This window comes from Mesoplodon mirus (assembly GCF_964341445.2).
Source record: "Mesoplodon mirus genome assembly, chromosome: 8".
Lineage (NCBI taxonomy): Eukaryota > Metazoa > Chordata > Mammalia > Artiodactyla > Ziphiidae > Mesoplodon > Mesoplodon mirus.
In genome coordinates, this window is record NC_138984.1 from 52,589,360 (window position 1) to 52,612,623 (window position 23,264).

Here is a 23,264-nt window from a genome sequence, read left to right on the forward strand (position 1 = left end):
GAATCACTTCGCCGTACACCTGAAACTAACACAACATTGTTAATCAACTGTGCTCCAATATAAACTAAAAATTAAATAATAATTTTTTAAAATAAAGAGGTTATGTAAACAGTAAAAAAAAAAAGTTTCATTTGGAAGTCAAAATACTACCCTCATCACAGCTACTGTGCAAAAGAATCAGGTTAATGACATACCCCAAAGTATTTGTTTTTGCTTTGGAAAAAAATTCTTATCATTTTTCAAAATTATGAAATAATTTAGAAGAATCTGCAGAAAATACAAAAAAGTTTAAAGAGGAAAACAGCTATACATAAAATAAATAAGCATCAAGGACTTACTCTATAGCACAGGAAATTATACCCAATATCTTGTAATAACCTATAATGGAATATAATCTGCAAAAAACAAACAAACCAAATCACTATGCTGTACACCTGAAACTAACACAATATTGTAAATGAACCATACTTTAAATAAATAGGAAAACAAAAAGAACCCATAATTCTGCCACCCAAAGATGAGTAAACACTGTTAATAGTACATTTCATTTATCTTTTTTTTTTTTTTTTTTTTTTTTGCGGTAAGTGGGCCTCTCACTGTTGTGGCCTCTCCCATTGCGGAGCACAGGCTCCGGACGCACAGGCTCAGTGGCCATGGCTCATGGGCCAAGCCGCTCCGCGGCATGTGGGATCCTCCCGGACCGGGGCACGAACCCATGTCCCCTGCATCGGCAGGCGGACTCTCAATCACTGCGCCACCAGGGAAGCCCCATTTATCTTTTTATTTGCATACATCTGCATATTTTATATTTTAATGAAATTGGAAATACACTATACATGTGATTTTTTTATAATGTTTTTTATTTTTTTAATTTTTGGCTGCATTGGGTCTTTGATGGTGTGTGCAGGCTTTTCTCTAGTTGCAGCGAGCAGGGGTTACTCCTCGTTGTGGTGCGCAGGCTTCTCATTGTGGTGGTTTCTCTTGTTGTGGAGCACGGGCTCTAGGCATGCAGGCTTCAGTAGTTGTGGCACATGGGCTCAGTAGTTGTGGCTCGCGGGCTCTAGAGCGCAGGCTCAGTAGTTGTGGTGCACGGGCTTAGGGGCTCTGCGGCATGTGGGATCTTCCTGGACCAGGGCTCAAACCTGTGTCCCCTGCATTGGAAGGCAGATTCTTAACCACTGTGCCGCCAGGGAAGCCCCTTATACATGTGATTTTGTATCCTAATTGAGAATTTCCAACCTAAGTGAAAATTCTCTCAATGCATGATTTTAAAATAACTGCATAATATTCCAATATATGGATATGTTTTATTTAACCAACCCGCAATTAAGATACTTTTTAAGCCATATATTTTTTAAATGTAGTATAATAAAAATATGCAACAAAAATACCATCAAAATGTTAACATTTGATGAAACTAGATGGTAAATATATGGGTGTTCATTTTAGTTGTTTATAACTTTCTATATTTGAAATATTGCATAATGAGATAGATTTTCAAAAACACAGTGCCATCCATTTCTGAAATATCCAACAGAAGTGTCCACAGTTCCATGGTCCTCTCTACCTTCTGTTCTTTCTGTACATAAATCTGCTTTCCTTAATTCCAGGATTCAAGATGCATAATTCTTTACTCAATTGCATTTTTAAAAAATTTCTTGGGCTTCCCTGGTGGCGCAGTGGTTGAGAATCTGCCTGCCAAAGCAGGGGACACGGGTTCGAGCCCTGGTCTGGGAGGATCCCACATGCTGCAGAGCAACTAGCCCCGAGAGCCACAATTACTGAGCCTGCATGTCTGGAGCCTGTGCTCCACAACAAGAGAGGCCCTGATAGTGAGAGGCCCACGCACCGCGATGAGGAGTGGCCCCCGCTTGCCGCAACTAGAGAAAGCCCTTGCGCAGAAACGAAGAGCCAACACAACCATAAATAAATAAAATAAAAAAAAAATTTCTTACTTGCCCCCTAGAATTATAATAGTATCATTTTCTGTTATTTTCACTGTAAATGCAAAATCTTCAATAATGAATTAAGTAGATGTTGGTAGACTCATCAGGCAATATAATCACTGATCATTTATTCATTTAATATTTATTGAGCTCTGACTACATGCAGAATGCATTCCATGTTTGTATCTGTGGACATTGCCCACCAGTTGGGGGACTGCCTGTTAAATTGCCTCCTAATGATTTAGTTAATGTTAGTTAATGTTCCTCTAAATATCAAACTCCCAGAAGATTATTGGCTGCAGTGGCTGAACTGATCCAGTGAATGTTTTCTAGAAACTTTAATGAGCTCTGAAAGAGGATGTATTTACTTGTGCATCCAAATTGTTTCAGCACAGTATGAGCAAGCCTTCACCTGTAGGTCATTTTAGTATTCACTGGAATCGGCTTTATGAATTACTAAGGGCCTCAGAAAGCAACAGCAGCCCATTGGGGTCCAAATGGATATTTTCATTTATGTGACCAGCTCAATCAATCATTCTAACTAGGCTGTTTTGGGGGCTACCAGTCTCTGTGGGGATTCAAAAGAGCATCCTAGCCCCATCTGACTTGTGATGTCCTGGGGTTGATGGCACATTTGTTTGGTTAGCAAGATTTGCCAGCCTTAACACTATCTAACTTGCGTCAGTAACGTGCTGAAACAAATGAGAGGAGTTTCTGTGAGCCAAGCTGGCTTCGTCATCTCAAGGGCAGCCTGAGCTCCAGAGCACCCAACTGTCCCCCTTATCTCCTAGACTTCCCTTCTTAGTGAGCAAACCCAACAGCACATGCTCAGGTCAGTTTTCGGGTACAGAAATGATTTTGTGGTGAGTATGAAGCAAAGAGAGCGGTAGTGGCAGACTGCCTATCATTTATCAGCCAGAAGACCTGAGTAAGTTACTTAGCCTCTATCTGCCTTAGTTTCCTTCTCTTTAAAATGGGAGTAATAAAAGTACTTATCTCATAAAGGATTAAACTAGTTAACAATTATAAAATTGCTATATATATTAAATATATATTAAATATATAAAATTATATATTATATATAATATATAATATGTAAATATATAATAATACATATGTTATATAAAATGGGAGTAATGAAAGTGCTCATCTCATAAAGGATTAAGCTAGTTAACAACTGTGAAACTGCTATGTATAAAATAAATATAATATACAAAAATATATATGAGTATATATAATATATATAAAATACATATTAGTATATAATATATATAGGATACATATTATATATAAAATATACAGGATATATATTATATATAAAATATACATACATACATATATATATAAACAGCTTTGGCACATGGTAAGTGCTCACTGAACTTAAACTATCATGATTTTGAGGGTATAAGTGGCTTCTTTTTATATTCTCTACAATGTCTCACATGCAGAAGGTGAGCAGAAATATTTGTTAATTTGAATTGATTAGAAATGAACCATCACACATAAACAGAATCAAGTTTTATCCTTATGAGGAGTGAAATCCCACCAAGATACAAAGATCACATGCCTTTGTCAAGCCCAAACCATCCCAAGAAGTTGATACTCTTTCCAGCCTGCATCCATTATTAGAAACCAATCAGCTCCTCTCCCTTCAAAAGATTTCTCTCTCTTCCACTCCCCAGAACCTGTTGAATTAGAAGGGCTTTCTTCAATCTGCCCGTTGCCTGCCACTTCCAGAATCCCCTATTGTCCTGGGATTATTTCTCCATTTTGAAAAGGCTTATGTACAAAAGTCACATTGCATCAGCCTGGTTGGCCCAAATGTTTATATGTAGAGGTAGGATGAGTCACCCCAGCACCCCAATATATTTGGAAAAGAAATGGTCCAAGGAAAATCTGTTTTGAACCTTGACAAGCAACTAATATTAAAAGCCTGTTGTGGGCTTCCCTGGTGGCGCAGTGGTTGAGAGTCCGCCTGTTGATGCAGGGGACACAGGTTCGTGCCCTGGTCCGGGAAGATCCCACATGCCGCGGAGCGGCTGGGCCCGTGAGCCATGGCCACTGAGCCTGCGCATCCAGAGCCTGTGCTCCGCAATGGGAGAGGCCACAACAGTGAGAGGCCCACGTACAGCAAAAAAAAAAAAAAAAAAGCCTGTTGTGAGGACTTTTTCTAATTAAACATTGTGTCAAATAAAGGTCATTCCCTCCAGATGGTATTTCTATTTCCCAGAAGGTCCTGGAGCAGGTTTGCTCATGACATTCTTTTCAGTACCTGCCTGGCTGAGGCACTGAGAGCTCTTTCCTTTCTAAAGTCATCTCATTCACAGCGGACACTTCAGGCGCTCAGCTGTGGTCCTGAGGCTTTGTGAGTGCCTATAGATCCCAGAAATTCCCACCCAGTGTCAGGCTCGGAGTGGCTAGATGGCATAGGTCAGGCCAGTTATGAGCCCCTGGCTCCCAACCCATCACTTCCTCACTTTCCACATCGTCGGGTTTCCAAGAGAGGGAGAGGAGGGAACACTCCATCCCTGACTCCAACACTACAATCTGAGCAGTCCTTCCGAAAGAGGGGACCAAACAGGAACCAGCAGGGGAAATTTCCTCACAGTTGAGGTGTGAGATCAGTCCTTGAGTGTTTTGCTCTCAGCCGAAGTGTTTCAAGGGTAGATGTTTCATCAACCTCAATGGTAAATCCACCAACACCCTTGTTAATTCTAAGTGTTCTTTTTAGTTGCCAAGCAGAGCAGAGTTTATCAATATTCTTTTATATAGATCAGAAAAAACTTCAAAAATATTTTAGTTTATTTATTCAGATCAATATAGACCCAGAGAAAAACAATACCTTAAAATAGTGCCCTATAATTTGCTGGCTCATCCAAATAACCCCCTCACCCTCTCATTGCTTCTTTGAAGGAGGCTGAAAAGCTGAACTGTTCCCTATTTGTGCACCCCTGGGACATGCAGATGGATGGACGGATGGCCAAATACTGGTTCCCTTGGCTCATAGGTTTGTGTCAGCTTGGGATCTGGAAAAGAGAGTCAAGCCCTTAGTTTTTTCCAATTATCTGTGGGACCCTATTATGTCAAAGAGAGAAAGTATGAATAACTAACAGGATTGTGAGTTATTGAGCTCTTACTCAGTGCTATATGTACTACCTCATTTAATTTTTTTAATTGAAGTATAGTTGATTTACAATGTTTCAGGTGTACAGCAAAGTGATTCAGTTAGATTACCTCATTTAATTTCAATCTTATCCACACAAAACTTTATGAGGTTGACACTATAATAGCCTTTTTTTTTTTTTTTTTTTTTTTTTGGCTGGGCCACATGGCTTGCAGGATATCTTAGCTCCCCAACCAGGGATCAAACCCGTGCCCCCTGCAGTGGAAACTCGGAGTTCTAACCACTGGACCGCCAGGGAATTCCCTGTAATAGCCATTTTATAGATGGAGAAACTGAGTCTTGAAGTGGTTAAGTTGTGCAGGTCACATAGTTAAAAAGTGAAAATGGAATTTACATAGATCTGTCTGACTCCAAAGCCACCACCTCACTACACAGACTGCCAAAAAGGCTCTGAAAAAAAGTAGCCATGCCTGTCTAATAGATTTTTAGAAGCCAATGATAGCATCAGCCCTTACAAATGAGAACCCTGGAGTTACAAGTAGAAAGAAGGTCAGCTTCTACCGCCTAAGGATCTGAGACCCTAGGTTGCAGATGACCAGGCTTTCAAGTCCCCAGTTACCTGCTCTTTGCCACCTGCACTGTTCACCCATGGTTCCACCTGAGGGTAAGGGAAGGGCAAAGAGGAGAGACCTTTACTGGGCCTACCAAGCTCTGGATAGGAGCTGGTCCAGATTCTCTTTCTGCTCTGACATTCCATGCCCTTGTTATTGCTTTTGGAGACGAATGTGTTTAGTAAGGCAGCTTCCTACCCATCCCCCACCAAATTCTTGAGCAACAATTAGTCGGAAGAGATAAACTAAGTAGCCCCTGTGCTCTCTAGCTTCTAAGAAAATCTCATCCTAATTCACACAACACTTTGACAAGTTCCACAAACTTATTTGCATTGCAACTTCCCACATGAAAAACAAAGGAGAGCATTTACATAGAGGATCATTTTCATCCCTCATTATACAACACATATATTGATACTTTCTAGCATGCCAGGCAATGAAGATGTACCAGACATGGACAAAACCTCTGGCCGCCTGAAGCCTGAGTTGACAAGTACACAGATCATAAACAAACAGGCTAATTTCAGAATTTTATTTTGGATGCAAAGGGGGTCTTTAGGAGACTGGAGAATTCCCAGCAGGGGAGGGCCATGATCCAATTTACATTATATATATTCCACTTTGGCTCCTATATGGACAATGATTGTGGGGTTATTGTCCAGGTAGTTAATGGAAAGCAGAATCACAGGACCAAAAGGAAGTGATGCTGTCCATCCCCCTGCCTGCAGGAAACTCTACCCACAAACCACTCCCAGATAGATATGAATCCATTGTGCTTCCAGAATTCTCAAGAGGCCAAGGATCCAGGGAGCCAGGGGCATCTCTGTCCATGGAACAGTGACAAGCCTAAGGCAGGATGAACAACCAGTAAAGGCCCACTAGGCAGCCAGAGAATCAGGCTTCCCCAGAAGGCCCAGGGCTCAGTCACAGAGCCCCCAGAGATTTCTTAATCACAGTCTGAAAAGCAGTCATCTGGAAATATAGCCCAGATTGACTCCATGGAGGTGAAGACATCAGGCATGGACCAGCTGCCTCTTCTAGAAGCACAAAGTACTTGAAATAATTCATTTTTATCCAGTTATTTTCAACCTCAGCTCCAAGAAGCAGTAAAGATTTGGCAGGAATATTAATATTAGTTAATATTTATTGAGCACTCACTAAATGGCAAGAACTAACCATTATTAACCCCAGTTTACAGATGAGGGAATTAAAGCAGGGAGGCAAATCATATTTGTTGAGCCCCTCCAATGTGAAGTTCTGGCCAAGAACTTTCCCAGCATCATCATTTGCAAGGTTCCACAACAGCCTTCCAAAATGGGCAACACTGTCCCCATTTCACGGTGAAAAAGCCCAGACTCAGGGGCATTAAATTACTTGTCAAAGGCCAAGAAGCAAAAAATTGGAGGAGAAAGGGTTCAGCCTAGACTCACTGTACTCTGCTTGCCCCACTGCACACAAAATGGAAGCTGGGAGAGTCAGGACAAAAGACAGGTCCTCTGGCTCCTTGACTGTTCTAGCCATTAGATGACTCTACTTGCAAGTGGCAAATAGGAAGTGTCACATGGTTTCTGCTTGCCAAAGTAATGGCCTGCATACAACCAAGCCATGCTAGGGTACAGGGACCCTGTGCTTCTCAGCAAGGTCCCATTCCCCTGCCATTAACATCACTGAACTTCTTGCTCATGATGACACGCGATATACGTCATGACTGTTTCGCCTTCCAGGAATGCCCACAGAGACCACCACAGCCATTTGCTCCATGATCATGGGTGGAGTGTTCAAGAAGTTTCCTAAACTGAAAGTATGTTTTGCACATGGAGGTAAGACCCTATCTGTATTAGTCAGTTTGGGCTGCCGTAACAGAATATGACCACAGACTGGGCAGCTTAAATAACAGAAATGTATTTTCTCACAGTTATGGAGCTCCCAGATCAAGATGCCAGCACAGCTGGTTTTTGGTGAGGTCTCTCTTCCTGGATTACAGAAGGCCACCTTCTTACTGTGTCCTCACATGGCCTTTTCTTTGTGTGTTCACAGGAAGAGAGAGAGAGAGAGTTCCTGTGTCTCTTCCTCTTCTTATGAGAACACCAGTCCTGTCAGATGAGGGTCCTACCTTATGACCTCATTTAAGCTTCATTATCTCCTTAAAGGCCATATCTACAAATATAGTCGCATTGGGGGTCAGGACACAATTTTGGAGGGACACAATTTAGTTCTGGTAGTTGTTCTAGTTATAAAGTATATGATGGTTCAAGGACCAAATTCCATTTCTGCAGACAAGTTTAGTTTGGTTGGCACAGTTTACTTGATTTTGTTTTGTTTTTCATTTAAATCTCTCGTCAGACCACAAGCTACCACAAGCTCTCCAGTTTGCAATAGTCCCTACCATTCACTATTGTTTACAAACAGGCCTGTTTCATTCATTTCCATTTCCTGCTTGGTCCCTGTAGGTAAGTGAGTTTGTGACTCTTGAATACACACACACAATATCAAACTATACACACTGTTCTCTAATCCACTTTTCCTTCTCAACAGCACGTGGAGACATCTTTCCATGTCAGTGAGTACAGAGCTTCATCATTTTTGATGGTTGTATACATGACAATGCATTTTATGGATATGCTGTCATTATTTAGATATTCCCAACTGAAAGGCTCCCTCTGTATTCTTCTATTATAACCAAGCTACATTTGAAAACCTTGACCACACATCTTTATACACTTGTCTTCTGTCTTTACAATAAATTCCTTAAATCTGAATTTCTAGATGAGTTAACTTTATTCTTTTTTCTGGGTCATTTCTCACATTTGGATCCCAGTAGATCCTTTGTAAATACAGTTAACTAGCTGGGCTACAGTAACTTCTCTTTGTATACAACATGAGGGTTGAAAAGAATCCTTTTCAATTAACACTAGTCCCTCAGGAATGGGCTTTACTTGCAGGTGGTTCCTTCCCCTTCACAGTAGGAAGAATCTCCCATGGATTCAGCATGCGTCCAGATCTGTGTGCCCAGGACAATCCAACCAACCCAAAGAAATACCTTGGCTCCTTTTACACAGACTCCTTGGTTCATGATCCTCTGGCCCTCAAGCTATTAACAGATGTCATAGGAAAGGTAAGCCAGGGCTGCCATTTGGGTGACTTACGGGGAGCAGAGTGCAGGATCAGCAACCAGTTGCTTGGTCTCTCTTTGAAAAAGGGATGGGAGAAAAGGCATTAGAAGAAAAAAGAGGGACAGTGAGGTTTCGGATTAGGTTTGCTTGCACAGGGTATCCTATCCAGAACCTCCTTCAACATAGACCATGTATCAGCAGGGAGCCATTATGGATGTACGCCAAGGAAATCCCAAATAGCCCACGCGGCTGGGTAGTTCCCCAGATAAATTCTTCTTCCTTACGGTCGCCTCTGTAGTGACCGTAAGGAAATGACACATCATGATGAGGTAAGCAGAGAAGAGCCACCAGTTTTGAGGTCAAACTCACCTGGGTTAAAATCCTGGCTCTACTTCTTACTGATTAGGTAAAGTGTGGCTCTAACTGTCCTCATCCACTAAATGAAGAAAACTGGAACACTGAAGGGGGGTGGGGGGATGGCACTGGCCAGGGAGGCAGGGGAAGATGATGAAGGGTCTTAGGTACCACCTGAAATGTTTTTCTGGAATGACATGGCCTTTGTTTTGAAAACCATTCTCTCATTTGGCCCAAAAGACCAGCACGGTAGTGCTTTAAACTTCACAAGAAAAGGCCTTTCCTCCTCTGTGGTCTGCTAGCAACTCTCCTGTTGGTGGCATCTCCACTTTTAAGTATTCTTTGGAAATGCTAACTGAGCAAGTTTAGACAGTGTTTAGAGCAAAGGTCAGTCTGAATGAGTAGTCTGAAATGTTCAGTATTTCAATTCTGTTTGATTACTTACAGATAGCAATAGAAGGTTTCCAAATTTACCCAAAGAAAAAACTCTTTGGGGTTTCTAAACGAATATGGACATATGTGTTTAAAGACTGGCAATATGGTACTTGCATTGAGAGTAGATTCTAAGGCATTTAAAATCTTGTTTAGCAGAGAAAGCGGTCCATTATTTGAAAGCTGCAAGTTAGTGTTCTATCTCCAGAATGAAGACTTCATCTCACTTTAAAGCTGACTGTTTCTCTGGCTTGAGAAACTCACTAGAATATAAATGTTGAACATTCTGGTTTGGGAATAAGTTATGTGGCTGAGCTATGTTTCTGAGACTTCTGGCTTCTGTGTTGTCCCTGCTGAAATGGGTGCTTAGCAGCTGGTTGTGACTGTCGATTATTACTGGATTGGACAGAGGGGCTATGGGCAGGTGTGTAAGTAGGAAACTACAAAAAGGAGAAGCCGAAAGAGTCTGTAAACTCTGGATTTTGAGCAATGGAGGAGGGGGAATAGGAAAGCAGTGTGGAAGTGGGGAAAGGGTCAGTCTAACTACCTCCCATCAAGCCTAGTACCCCTGGTGTTCCTGGCAATGGCAACATCAGGAAAAAACACCCTTGGCAAATATAACATCTATCTTACAAGCAATACCATCAGCAGTGAGGGATACCGTCAGCACCTTCAAACAGCATTCAGGGCAATACACATCAGCCAGGGGGTCACAGCAGAAGAGCAAAAACATGGCAAATGCCTTGTGGTAACCAGTGGATAGACTAGTTAGTAAGTATATCCCTTTTGTGGACCCCCAGAAAAACTCAGAGGGCACTTTGCAAAGTTGAAATGTTGCAAAGGTGCTAAGATCTTGCATTCAAACTGTGAAGACTTGAGCCCCTATACCTTGGGCATCAAAAGCAAAAGTGACTTCATTTTATGTGACCTCATAGGCTGGTGAATCTAGGACATAGAAGCAGTATACATTAATAATTTAGGATTCTCTTTAAAATATTAATGCTTCCTCCTTCTAGTTATATTCACATTAGCAAAATCTTTCAAAAACAATCCCCAAACCAGAATGGCTAAGGAAGGTCCTAACATGACAGCTAGTCTAGAGAGCAACTGTCTATATTTGAGCAAGAGGACAGAAGGCTGTGGAAGGAGGTCTCTAGGACAGATAAAATGGAACAGATGGATGATTTGATGTGTTTGAATTTGAAACAATGATTGCCAGGCATTCAACGGATCTGTTAATACATTAGTAACAAACAAGCTGTACATATATAGAAAATTAAGCAAAATAAAGAAAAGGAAATAATTAACTCCAAGAAAACAAACATCCATATAAAGATAGATAATCATTGTATATTACCTGACTCGGCAGTGAAAAATATTTATATTTATGGTGTAAATATTAAGCACTAGCTTAACTGAAAATTGTAATTCTACTGGGAAATTGGAGAAGTTGGGATAAGAAAGAAATTATCCATGATCATAATGCGAAGTCAGTAAATACTCTCTAAAGCTAATAAATCGAGAAACAATAATATAATCGTAATATCTGAAACTATGAGGGTGATTATCAGAAGATTCACATGTTAAAAGGTAAAAAGTGGCTGTCTTGGGATACAAAAATGGATAGGACTGTTTTTGATAAGAAAGATATTAGTAATATTTGATTGTTTAACTATGTATAGATATTATTTTGATAATACCTTCAGAATAAATAGATGTGTGTCATACATACACCAAAACCATATATTGTGCACCTACTATTTCTAAAATTCCCTCTAAACAGAAGACGTGAATTACATAATCTCTTAAGTTTCCTCCCATCTCTAAAATTCTTTGCTTTTAATCTATGTCTACTCATTTTTAATTTTTTTTGCGGTACACGGGCCTCTCACTGTTGTGGCCTCTCCCGTTGTGGAGCACAGGCTCCGTACACGCAGGCTCAGCGGCCACGGCTCACGGGCCCAGCCGCTCCGTGGCATGTGGGATCTTCCCGGACCAGGGCACGAACCCGCGTCCCCTGCATTGGCAGGCGGACTCTCAACCACTGCGCCACCAGGGAAGCCCCTATATCTACTCATTTTTAAAGGCAGAGTGCAAAGAATGCTAGTTATGTGTTATCAGTCTATCACTGTGAAAAATATGAAAAAACTTATTGCCTCCCTATATTAACATGACCATAGACAATTCACTTTATGTATTTAGATGGGTAGATTTTGAGAGGTCCGTTTTCCTCTCATTATGATTATATCACAATTTTGGCTAGATCCATTGTTAATCTATTGCTGTGTAACTAACTGCCCCAACTCAGTGGATTAGAACAACAATAAACACTTACTATCTCATATGGTCTCTGTGTCAGGAATTTAGGAACAGCTTAGCCATTTCAGGATTTCTCACAAGGTTGCAGCAAGTTGTCAGTCAGAGCTGCAGTCACCTGAAGGCTTGACCAGGGCTGAAGGATTTATTTCCAAGGTGACTTTTATATATTACTGGCACACTGGTGCTGGGTTTTGGCAGGAAGCCTCAGTTCCTCCTCATCTGGGTCCCTCTACTCTCCAAAGAGCTGCTTGAGTGTCTTCACAACATGGCAGCTGGCTTTCCTAAAGAATGAGTGATCTGAAAGAGAGACGGAGGTGGCGGAGGAAAAGAGAGCAGGAGAGAGATGGAGTGTGCGCCAGGCAGAAGCTATCCTTTTATGACCTACCATCAAAAACCATGTCGCATCACTTCTGCCGCATTTTATTCATCAGAAGCAAGGCACTAAATCTGGCCCACATTCAAGGGGAGTGGAGTTCAGCTCCACCTTTTTTTTTTTTTTTTTTTTTGGCTGCGTTGGGTCTTCGTTGCTGAGCATGGGTGTTCTCTAGTTGCAGATAGCGGGGCTACTCTTCGTTGAGGTGCGCAGGCTTCTCATTGCGTTGACTTCTCTTGTTGCGGAGCACGGGCTCTAGGCGCGCGGCCTTCAGCAGTTGTGGTGCGTGGGCTCAGTAGTTGTGGCTCGTGGGCTTCAGTAGTTGTGGCACACGGGCTCAGCAGTGTGACTCATGGGCTCTAGAGTGCAGGCTCAGTAGTTGTGGCACATGGGCTCAGTAGTTGTGGTGTGTGGGCTCTACAGTGCAGGCTCAGTAGTTGTGGCACGTGGGCTCTAGAGTGCAGGCTCAGTAGTTGTGGCACGTGGGTTCAGTAGTTGTGGTGCGTGGGCTCTAGAGCGCAGGCTCAGTTGTTGTGGCACGTGGGTTCAGTAGTTGTGGCATGTGGGCTCTAGAGCGCAGGCTCAGTTGCTGTGGCACATGGGTTCAGTAGTTGTGGCATGTGGGCTCTAGAGCGCAGGCTCAGTAGTTGTGGCACACGGGCTTAGTTGCTCCGCGGCATGTGGGATCTTCCCGCACCGGGCTGGAACCCATGTCCCCCACATTGGCAGGTGGATGCTTATCCACTGTGCCCCCAGGGCAGCCCGGCTCCACCTGTTGAAGACATGTTTTTAAACCACCACACCCCACACTCCAGCCACCTAAATGCAAACTACCTTCAGTCCTCCGACAACCACCCCAAAGTCTCATTCATTTACAGCATCAGCTTAAAGTCCAGGATCTCACCACTTAACGTAACTCGGGGATGACGCTCCTCATGCACAGTTTCTCTCAATCTGAAGATCTGTGAACCACAGAGACAAGTTCTTTACCCAGCACACACTCACGCAACACTATAAAATGGTGAGACATGCAAAGGATAGTTGATATAGACCCTCCATTCCAAAAGGGGAAAATCAGGATGTTTAGAGGAGTTACTAGTCACTAGCAAATCTGAAATCCACTGGGCACATGTTAGCGTTCCTTGATTAGAACTCAGAACACAGGAATGATTCTCCACAGCTCTTGGTTCTTCCCTCTGAGTCATCCCTCCTTTTCCATGAAAGGGAGCCCATATTGGCGGCTGAGTAGTTTCTACAGACTGCTTTATGCCCCTACAACTTCTGAGGCCCGAAAGCTTCTTTTCATTTTGTTCTATCCATTCCTTTCAATCCTGTTGGTGTTTCTGCTAATACAATTCTCTTAAAAACTTTGCAGATCATAACAGCACTGGTGACTACGAATGTGGCGTCAGTGTACAGAACATTGTCAATGATTAAACGGTAACAAAGTTTAAGAAAAAATAAACTAAAAAACTTTGCAGGTCTTTCGTGAATCTTATTAGGTTTCAAATTAGGCAAAAGCCTTACCCACACATCTCTGAGAAAAGCCCTTTTCTGCAGAGGCTGCTGAGGGGGCGTCCCTGGTGGCGCAGTGGTTGAGAGTCCACCTGCCGATGCAGGGGACACGGGTTCGTGCCCCGGTCCGGGAGGATCCCACATGCCGCGGAGCGGTTGGGCCCGTGAGCCATGGCCGCTGAGCCTGCGCGTCCGGAGCCTGTGCTCCGCAACGGGAGAGGCCACAACAGTGAGAGGCCCGCGTACTGCAAAAAAAAAAAAACAAAGGCTGCTGAGGAACAACACTCTTAAGCTACCTAGAAGCCCTTATTGTTTGACAGTGGTTCTTTGAGGCACTGCCTTAAATCTCTTGAGGTCATAACACAGATATTATAGTCATATCTTGGCTTCATTTTTAGACTATATTTTTCTGATTGTGCCCTGGATTTAATCTTTGCCAGTAAGCCATCTCTAATTTTAGCATCATTTGCCATTGGAGGGGCTGGGAATTTTCAAACCCAACAATTCCTGGCTCCTTTATATTCAATAGTCCTTCCTTTAAGGCACTCCCCCTTGCATTTTACTATAAGCAGCAAGGAGCAGCCATGCAGCGCTTCTAACACTTTGTCTGGAAATTTCCTTAGCTCTATCACCCAGTTTATTAAATATATTTTCTACTTTGTATATTACTGTAGGTGACCGTGTTGCTTTTTTTTTTTCTTTTTTGCCACAGCATAGCAAGGATCTCCTTTCCTCTAGTTGCCAGTAACATTTTCCTCATTCTCCTTGAAGTCCTTACTGGTAACCTTCTCACAGGTTATCAAGCTTCTAATAACAGTCTTTACAAGGATCTTCAGTCTTCCACTATTTCAAGGTCCTTCCAACTTCCTCCCACTAATCAGTTCCAAAGCCACTCCCACAAGTTTTCATTATGGCAACACCCTACTTCCAGGTACCAAAATCTGTATTAGTTATCTATTGCTACATAATACATTAACCTAAAACTTAGGTTAGCTTTAAAACAACCATGAACATTTATTATCTCATGCATTTCCTCTGGGTCAGGAATCCAGGAACCCCATGGCTGGGCAATTAGGGTTCAGGGTTTCTTATGAGGTTCAATGAGATGACTGCAGCCCAACAATATCTATCTATCTATCTATCTATCTATCTTTCATTCTTCCACCCTTTACTTTTTTTTGCACACTACTTTACACTATCTTAACCCCAAACTCTCCACCAATTTTATAACTCTCCTCTCAGTACACTTAAACACATTAGGTACAGTAGTCTATTAATTCTTTCTTCTTGAAAAAATACATTCAGGAGTCTCTAACTTGCTCTAATATGGACTGGGTTGCTATTTAGACCTGCTGCACAGCTGTCATCTTGAATCTCCCCTTTGTACTCCTCACATTCTCTCTCTCTTTCTCTCTCTCTCATTGGGTTGCCTGCTCCCTGAGCCCTATGAGTTTCCAATTTTTTGCTTTATTCCTTCATCTTGGTAGGGAACATCTTCCAATGACTTTCTAAGAAAGACAGTATGGGAGATGAAATTTTTGAAACCTTGGTTATTTCAGTATGTCTTTATTCTTCCCTTACAGTGAGTTAATTGTTTGGCTCGGTATATAATTCTAGCTTGGCAACTGTTTTCCTGAGTAATTTTAAAGACATTTTTCCATTGTATTATGGCTTCCAGAGTTGCTATTGAGTAATGTAACTCCAGTCTAATCCTTGAAACTTCATATAAAACCTATTTCTTTCCCCTTCACTCCCAATCTCAAAGACTCTAAGATTTTCTTTTTGTCCTAAAATTTCTCAGTGATGTTACTCAGTATGGGACTGTTTCATCCATTATGCTAGACATTTGGTGAGTCCTTTTATTCTGTAAAATTTTCTTTATTTATTTCTTTAATGACTTCCTTCCCTCTGTTTTCTCTTTCTGGAGTTCCTAAAGTTGAACCTTATTTTTTTTTCTGTCTTACACCTCCCCTTTTTGAGCTTTTGTTTTACTTTCTGGGATATTTCCTCAACTTTATTAATAAATCCTTTTATTTAATTGGCTTTTTAAATTTGTTTAATTTGAAAGAGCTTGCTCTTACTGTTCTTGTTCTGTAAACTTTTCAAAAACATCCTGTTCTTGTTGATTGAGTTCAATATCTTTTATCTCTCTAAAAATATTAGTAATTTTGGGAAATGTACTTCTCCCCACAAGCCTTCCTCCAATTGGCTTTCTGTCTTTTTTTTTTTTAAGTCTCAGTCTTTCATATTAAATGCTTTCCTCAAATGTCTATAATCCTTGGCTGTCTGCTCATATTTAATAGTGGTCACTAAAAGGATGATTGGAAGTCTCTGCATGTGGATGGGGCCTGTCAAGTGTGGTCTTCTCTATAGAGTAATCCAACTGAGCCATGTCCTTTTGAAACTCCAGAAATCTGGTCTTTCCTTTTTGATTTATCACTTTCCCAGAGAAGCTCTTTCAATCTCTTACCTGAATGGTAAAGTCCTGGTTGCCAGCATCCTGGGAACTGAGTAGGGAATAAAGGCTGGGATGCTCAATTTTTTAAAAAAAATTTTAAATTAAATTATGTTTTTTTTTTTTTTACCTTTTGGCCATACTGTGTGGCATGTGGGATCTTAGTTCCCCAACCAGGGGTTGAACCCACACCCTCTTCAATGGAAGCACGGAGTCCCAACCATTGGACCACCAGGGAAGTCCCTGGGATGCTCAATTTTTAATAAATAAACTTTCATTAACCTTTTGCTTTCAGAACATTCCACACTCTCAACTGTGCCTGATATCTCCCAGTTCAGAGACTCTCTGACCCTTTCACCCCCTTTTGAGACTAAATGACCAGTCTTTTGCCAGGATGAGGGGAAAGCAGACACTGGACTTAGGGAGGTGATCTAGGGTCTAACTGCTTCTGAAACAGGCTTACAATGAATCCTCCTGTTGCTAGTTCTTTGTCTCTTCTTCCAGAGGCACCTGGTGCTATCAATTACATATATTTGGGGGCTTGGTGATATAAGCCAGGTTACTTTTTGGCTTATCTCATACTAGCTAAGAAGTTCTTTCTTAGTCTTCTAAAGTTAGTTACTATTATCCAACTGCTTTCCAGTTTCTGAAGTTTTCTTCTTAGTTCTTCTATCCTGTTCTCTTTGTCCTCGTGGCTATATGCTCTTCAAAACGCACTTTACCGTCTTTTTAATGGGGTTTCAAATTGTGATCCTCAGACCAATACCAGTCCACAAAGAGTTTGTTACCAGCCCATGATGAGAGAAGGAACTTGTGCCAGAATGCAAACTGAGTCACTAAAGACACCATTTAGTTTAACTGACTTTTGGTTGGTTGGTTGGTTGGTTGGTTGGTTGGTTGGTTATTTATTTATTTACTTACTTACTTACTTACTTACTTACTTACTTACTTATTTACTTACTTACTTACTTATTTACTTACTTACTTACTTACTTACTTACTTATTTATTTATTTATTTATTTATTTATGGCTGTGTTGGGTCTTCGTTTCTGTGCGAGGGATTTCTCTAGTTGTGGCAAGCGGGGGCCACTCTTCATCGCAGTGCACGGGCCTCTCACTATCGCAGCCTCTCTTGTTGCGGAGCACAGGCTCCAGACGTGCAGGCTCAGTAATTGTGGCTCATGGGCCCAGTTGCTCCGCGGCATATGGGATCTTCCCAGACGAGGGCTCGAACCTGTGTCTGCTGTATTGGCAGGCAGATTCTCAACCACTGCGCCACCAGGGAAGTCCCTTGACTTTTGTTTCTAATAGCAAGACTTTTTCAGTAAAGGAAGCAATGCATTGATTTACATTCTGGGGTAAGCTCCTTAGGTCATCATGGACAACTGAAAGACCCGTTTGCGTGCAGGTATTAATACTGGTCTTGAGCTTTCCTCCTTTTCTCTAACAAAATTTATCTTACCTATATTCCATCCACCTATGGCCCAGCTTCCAGCTCCCTGAAGTCATTTTCATGGTTATAGGCAATTAGAGGTCAGCAGAAACTACAGCAATAGAAGGGGTCTGGCTATATTTTCAGAAGTTAAAGGATATTCTAGTCCTCTCTCTGGCTTGGGTTGAAGGTGGAAGGAAGAGAGATGCTATGCACATCTTCAGAGTCTTAAGATTTTTTTTTTCTACTTTTTTTTTTTTGTCACGCCTCACGGCTTGTGGGATCCCAGCTCCCCGACCAGGGATTGAACCCATGCCCTGGGCAGTGAAAGTGTGGCATCCTAACCACTGGACCACCCTTTTTCTACTTCTAAAAGTTAATCTATTAATTCAACTAGAACATCTAAAATCACATAACTTAGTTTATAAATATTACTTTTCCACATTTACATTTCATGAAACAATTTTGTTCAAATACACATCTTTGACATACTGCCTTGTCATTATTAGAAACACCATTTGAGGCATTAAAATTGTTTTTAATAGCTTATAAGCACTGCAGTAAATAAACTCTTTTAATGAGAGTGTCTGTTTCCTAAGTTTCTAAATATCCAAGCTTATCCACAACCAAGTATCATTAGAATTTTCTTCTAGAAATGGAGGAACTACAGGACTATCCCTATGTTATTCACACATAGCATTCTATTCCAAATTGAATTCACTACTGCTGTTAGTCTTTTGTTTGTAGTTTGTACTTTTCAGTGGTTTCTGTTAGTTTGTTGATTTGTTTCTGCATGCCTGAGAAATGTGGTAAAAAATGATAATACAATTAAGAGTAGAAATAAAAACAGAAATGAAGATAAAGTGGAAAAAAGAAGTCCTAGAAATCCCATTCTTGTGAAGCAAACAGTAAATGATGCTTAAGAGTTTAATGCTATACAACATAGTCATAGCTGTGAGAGATATGAGTAAATTATTTGATCTCTCTAAACTTGTTTCCTTATCAACAAAATACAGATAATAATAGTACCTAACTCTTGGGGTTATAGACAGCGTTAAATAAGATAACCACATAAAGTATATAACACAATTCCAGTCCCACAGTAAGTGCGCAATAAAAGCATTTGACAAAGGTACATACAGACTCTCAAGAACGAAACTACAGTGAGAACAACTGTGACAGCATCAATCAATTTGCAAGATTTTTCCTTCATCTTGAAATGTCAGAACCTCAGAATTATACAATCACTGCAAACCTGAGATAAAGGGGAAAAATTCTACTAAATTAAAGCTCACAACAAACAAAATGTGTCTCCTTCTGAAGCAATGATGAAAAATAAGGCTTGGATCTTCTATGGCAATTTAATCAAAAGTGAAGAGGGAACAAGATAGAAAGAGGGAAGAGTCTAGAAACCCAAGCACATGCCAAGAGCAGGACACATGCTCAGAAAAGACATGACAGGAACCTAAGCTTTAATCTCTCTCTGATCTTTAGGCTCAGTATCAGCAGGGTGTGACTGCTAGGGTGGAGTTGTAAATGGCCTGGCCAAGCGTTAGAGGAAGGCCCAGCACAGAGCCAATCTGCGAAGACCAAGACTGAGAGAGGTTTTTTCCCTTGTCTTTTTTTGGTTCTCTTTTTGCTCTAGGCATTTAAGGACATCTTATCAAAACATGAGCTGACCACAAGCTTAAGGGACAGACTGCAGAGAGCATATACAACAAAGAATAAGTCTTTAAAAACAGTTTGGAAAAGTCACTAAAGAAGCAAATACAAAGCACACAAAGGAACAAGAACAAACCCAGAGAAGGAAGAATCTGATTACCAAAGTTACCACATTATACTATTCAAAATTTCTAGTTTTCAACAAAAAAAACTGAGGCATGCAAAGAAAAAAGAAAGTACAGCTCATTCCCATGAAAAAAAGAAATTAACAGAAACTGTCACTGGAAAAACATTGGACTTACTAGACAATGACTTTAAATCAACAGCCTTAAATATGATCAAAGAAATAAAGAAAATCATAGACTAAGAACTAAAGGGAACCAGGAGAACAATGACTGAACCAAAAGAGACTATCAATAAACATATAGAAATTATAATATGAAGCCAAGTAAAAATTCTAGACCTGAAAAGTACAATAACTTTAATGAAAAATTCACTAGAGGGTCATATACCTGATAAGGGACTTGTATCCAAATATATAAAGTACTCTATATGAATAGCTAACAAGCACTTGTAAAGATGTTCAGAGTCACTGGTCATTAGGAAAAGGCAAATCAAAACCACAATGAGATACCAATTCATCCTTACCAAGATGACTATAATTTTTTTTAAAAAGTGGAAAATGTTGACAAGAATGTGAAGATACTGGAACTCTTGTACATTGCTGGTTGGAATATAAAATGGTACAGCTGCTGTGGAAAACAGTTTGGCAAATCTATAAAAAGTTAACCATAGAATTAGCACGTCCCAACAATGCCACTCCTGTGTCTATACCCCAAAGAATTGAAAACAGGTTTTCAAGCAAATGCTTGTACACAAATGTTCATAACAGCATTATTTGCAATAGCCAAAAGGTAGAAACAACCCAAATGTCCATCAACAGATGGATGAATAAACAAAATGTTGTATATCCATACAATGGAATATTATATTCAGCCATAAAAAGAAATGATATACTGATACACACTATAACATGAATGGACCTTGAAAACATGTTAAGTGAAAGAAGTCAGACATAAAGGTCATGTACTGTATGACTCCATTTGTATGAAAAATCTAGTATAGATAAACCCACAGAAACACGAAGCAGAATAGTGGTTGCCAGGGGGTGGGTGGGAATGGAGAGTGACTTCTTAATGTGCATAAGGTCTCCTCTGAGAGTGTGAAAATGTCTTAGAACAAGATAGAGGTGATGGCTGCACAACTCTGTGAATGTACTAAATGTCACCACAGTATACACTTTACAATGGTTAATTTTTTTTTTTTTTTTTTTTTGCGGTACACGGGCCTCTCACTGTTGGGGCCTCTCCCGTTGCAGAGCACAGGCTCCAGACGCGCAGGCTCAGCGGCCATGGCTCACGGGCCTAGCCGCTCCATGGCATGTGGGATCTTCCCGGACCGGGGCACGAACCCATGTCCCCTGCATCGGCAGGCTGACTCTCAACCGCTGCGCCACCAGGGAGGCCCTACGATGGTTAATTTTTATGTTATGTGAATTTCACCTCAATTTTTTTAAAAAATGAAGAGGCCTTTCTCTGCAAGATAGACTTTCAACCACTCAAACCAAAATATCTATTCATATGTTCTTTTATTTTTAAAAGAGAAACCAGAAACACCTGTTCCACAAAATAGAAAGTATTTTATCTTAGAGTAAAATAAATTGTTCACTTTTAGAAGTAACAATGTTATTTTGGGACATTTTATGCCCCAATTTTTACAGTAGGCATACATGTGATCTTGTCTTGGGCATTTGATCTGTGGGTTAGAAAATGAACCTAAACTAGAGACTGGTCAGGCCCAAAAGCCAAAGTTTTTCTCCATTCCTTTTCCAGGCCATCTACCTCTTTAACATTCAGGACTGCTCTATTCAGCAATTCTAAAGGGTTAACATGATCTGGAAGCAATGAAAAGGTCCTTTAACACCAAAGATTTGATTATGCCTAGGGCTAGTGGGGGCAGTGGAGTATACCCTGTGAATTTTAAGTATTTCCACCCTGACTTGAAATTTAAATGTATTTTAACACTTCTGTCTGTAAGTATTCTGGTTAAGTGATGTTTTCTGTGTGCTGCAGTCCTCAACAGAGTGGAACCCTTTTTGATGCCTGTAAGATTCCTGAGAACAAGAACATAACTTACTACATTCTCACGAAGTTGTGGGATGTGAGAAAGAGTTCAAGTCCTGGCTCTACTGCTTGTTAGCTGGGTGACCTTTAATAAATATCAAGTCACTTACCCTCTCAGCCTCAGTTTCCTCAACTGTAAAATGGAGATGATAACCAGACAAAGTTGATGGGAGAGGCTAATAAAACACGATGCCAAAGGACTGTACAAATGTTAGTGCTTTATGCACAGTAGGTGTTAAGTTAAAATTTGTAACTTATGTAATGATCTTGTGGGTATAAGACTAATCTTACCCTGTACTGATTGAATTAAATCAGGCTCCTTAGCGAGGAAATTATGTCTCAGGGAACAAACTGAATCCTTGATATACTAGAAGTTTTGTAATAAACTATGTTATAACAGAGGTGTGTTATATTTACTGCAAAATGCTACTAATGAAATATGCTAAATGAGAAGATAGTTAATCGTTCCTTTTCCAGCAGACAAATGAATTCTCTTCCACTATTCAAGTTTCTTCATTAAGCCCCATCTTTCAGTGCTTGCAACATTCCCTGAAAATGTGAAAAAGTTAATGCATCCCAGCAGATGAGCAGTTTATTTCTTTTCCCTGGCAGGAATATTAATTACTATTATTATCAGCTCAGTAAGTCTTTGACTTCATAGGGAGTGTGTGCAACTGGCTTTGGGAAGGAAAATGCACACTGGGGCAGTGTTGGTGTGGAGAAATCAATCAGGATTATCCACTGCTTTCCTGCCTAATAAAGGAAGCCAGTGGCTGCTGAAAAGGTACAATTTTAGGACCCTAGAAGAGGCAGCCACACTACCTAAAATGCCTACCATTAGAATTATTCCTTTGGGTTTAATAGAGTCTTTAGAAAGGTCCTACTAAAATGTAGATGTTGTCAAATATTACAGTAGCACAGATGTCCTTAAAAATTGGTTCATGATTATGGTCAATCCCAAGGGAACAGAATCCTGGATCACAGACAAGAAGGAAGAAGAAGGAAGAAAGTTCTAGCTTTTGGGAGGCCAGGAACAGGTATGCTACTTGGGAGCCTGAGATGTCACAAGAGTCTTGGGTATACCAGAGAGCTTGGATCAGTGGGAAATGAGGCAACAGTCATCCAAGGCCATATGCTATGCTTCCTTAACCAGGACTCTGCATCCATTTAAATCACAATCAATTTGCAGTTATAACAGGTGGTAGAAATAGCAATACAAAAAGTATTTTTAGGACTTCCCTGGTGGCGCAGTGGTTAAGAATCCGCCCGCCAATGCAGGGGACACAGGTTTGAGCCCTGGTCTAGGAAGATCCAACATGCCGCGGAGCAGCTAAGTCCGTGTGCCACAAATACTGGGCCTGCACTCTAGAGCCTGCGAGCCCCAACTACTGAGCCTGTGTGCCACAGCTACTGAAGCCCGCGTGCCTAGAGCCTGTGCTCCAGAACAAGAGAAGCCACCACAATGAGAAGCCTGTGCACCGAAACGAAGAGTAGGCCCCGCTCGCCGCAACTAGAGAAAGCCCGCACGCATCAACAAAGACCCAATGCAGCCAAAAATAAGTAAATAAAAATAAATTTATTAAAAAAAATTTTTTTTAACTCAAGAAGTGTTTATTAAGCATTTATCAAGTAGGGACTGCTATCAAGTGATGGAGTATGTGACCTTCATCCTATAGGACCGTTTGCCTCTTAAGGAATCTCTTCTCCCCACCCTTTCCCTGCTACTATCCCTTCTCTGAACAAG

At 41.0% G+C, this 23,264-nt stretch overlaps 1 protein-coding gene across 6 annotated transcripts in view; it reads left to right on the plus strand.

The window, feature by feature from the left end:
- ACMSD (aminocarboxymuconate semialdehyde decarboxylase) overlaps positions 1 to 23,264 on the plus strand; it is a 64,409-nt gene that overhangs the window by 25,139 nt on the left and 16,006 nt on the right. For 4 of the 6 annotated variants that reach the window (XM_082631362.1, XM_082631361.1, XM_082631358.1 and 1 more), the window contains 3 exons: positions 4,860 to 4,953; positions 7,406 to 7,501; positions 8,624 to 8,796. In XM_082631362.1, the coding sequence (XP_082487488.1) occupies positions 4,860 to 4,953; positions 7,406 to 7,501; positions 8,624 to 8,796 (363 nt within the window). Of the gene's footprint in view, positions 1 to 4,859; positions 4,954 to 7,405; positions 7,502 to 8,623; positions 8,797 to 19,320; positions 20,667 to 23,264 lie in introns of those variants that run through there. The other 2 variants (XM_082631360.1, XM_082631359.1) reach the window with 2 other exon arrangements.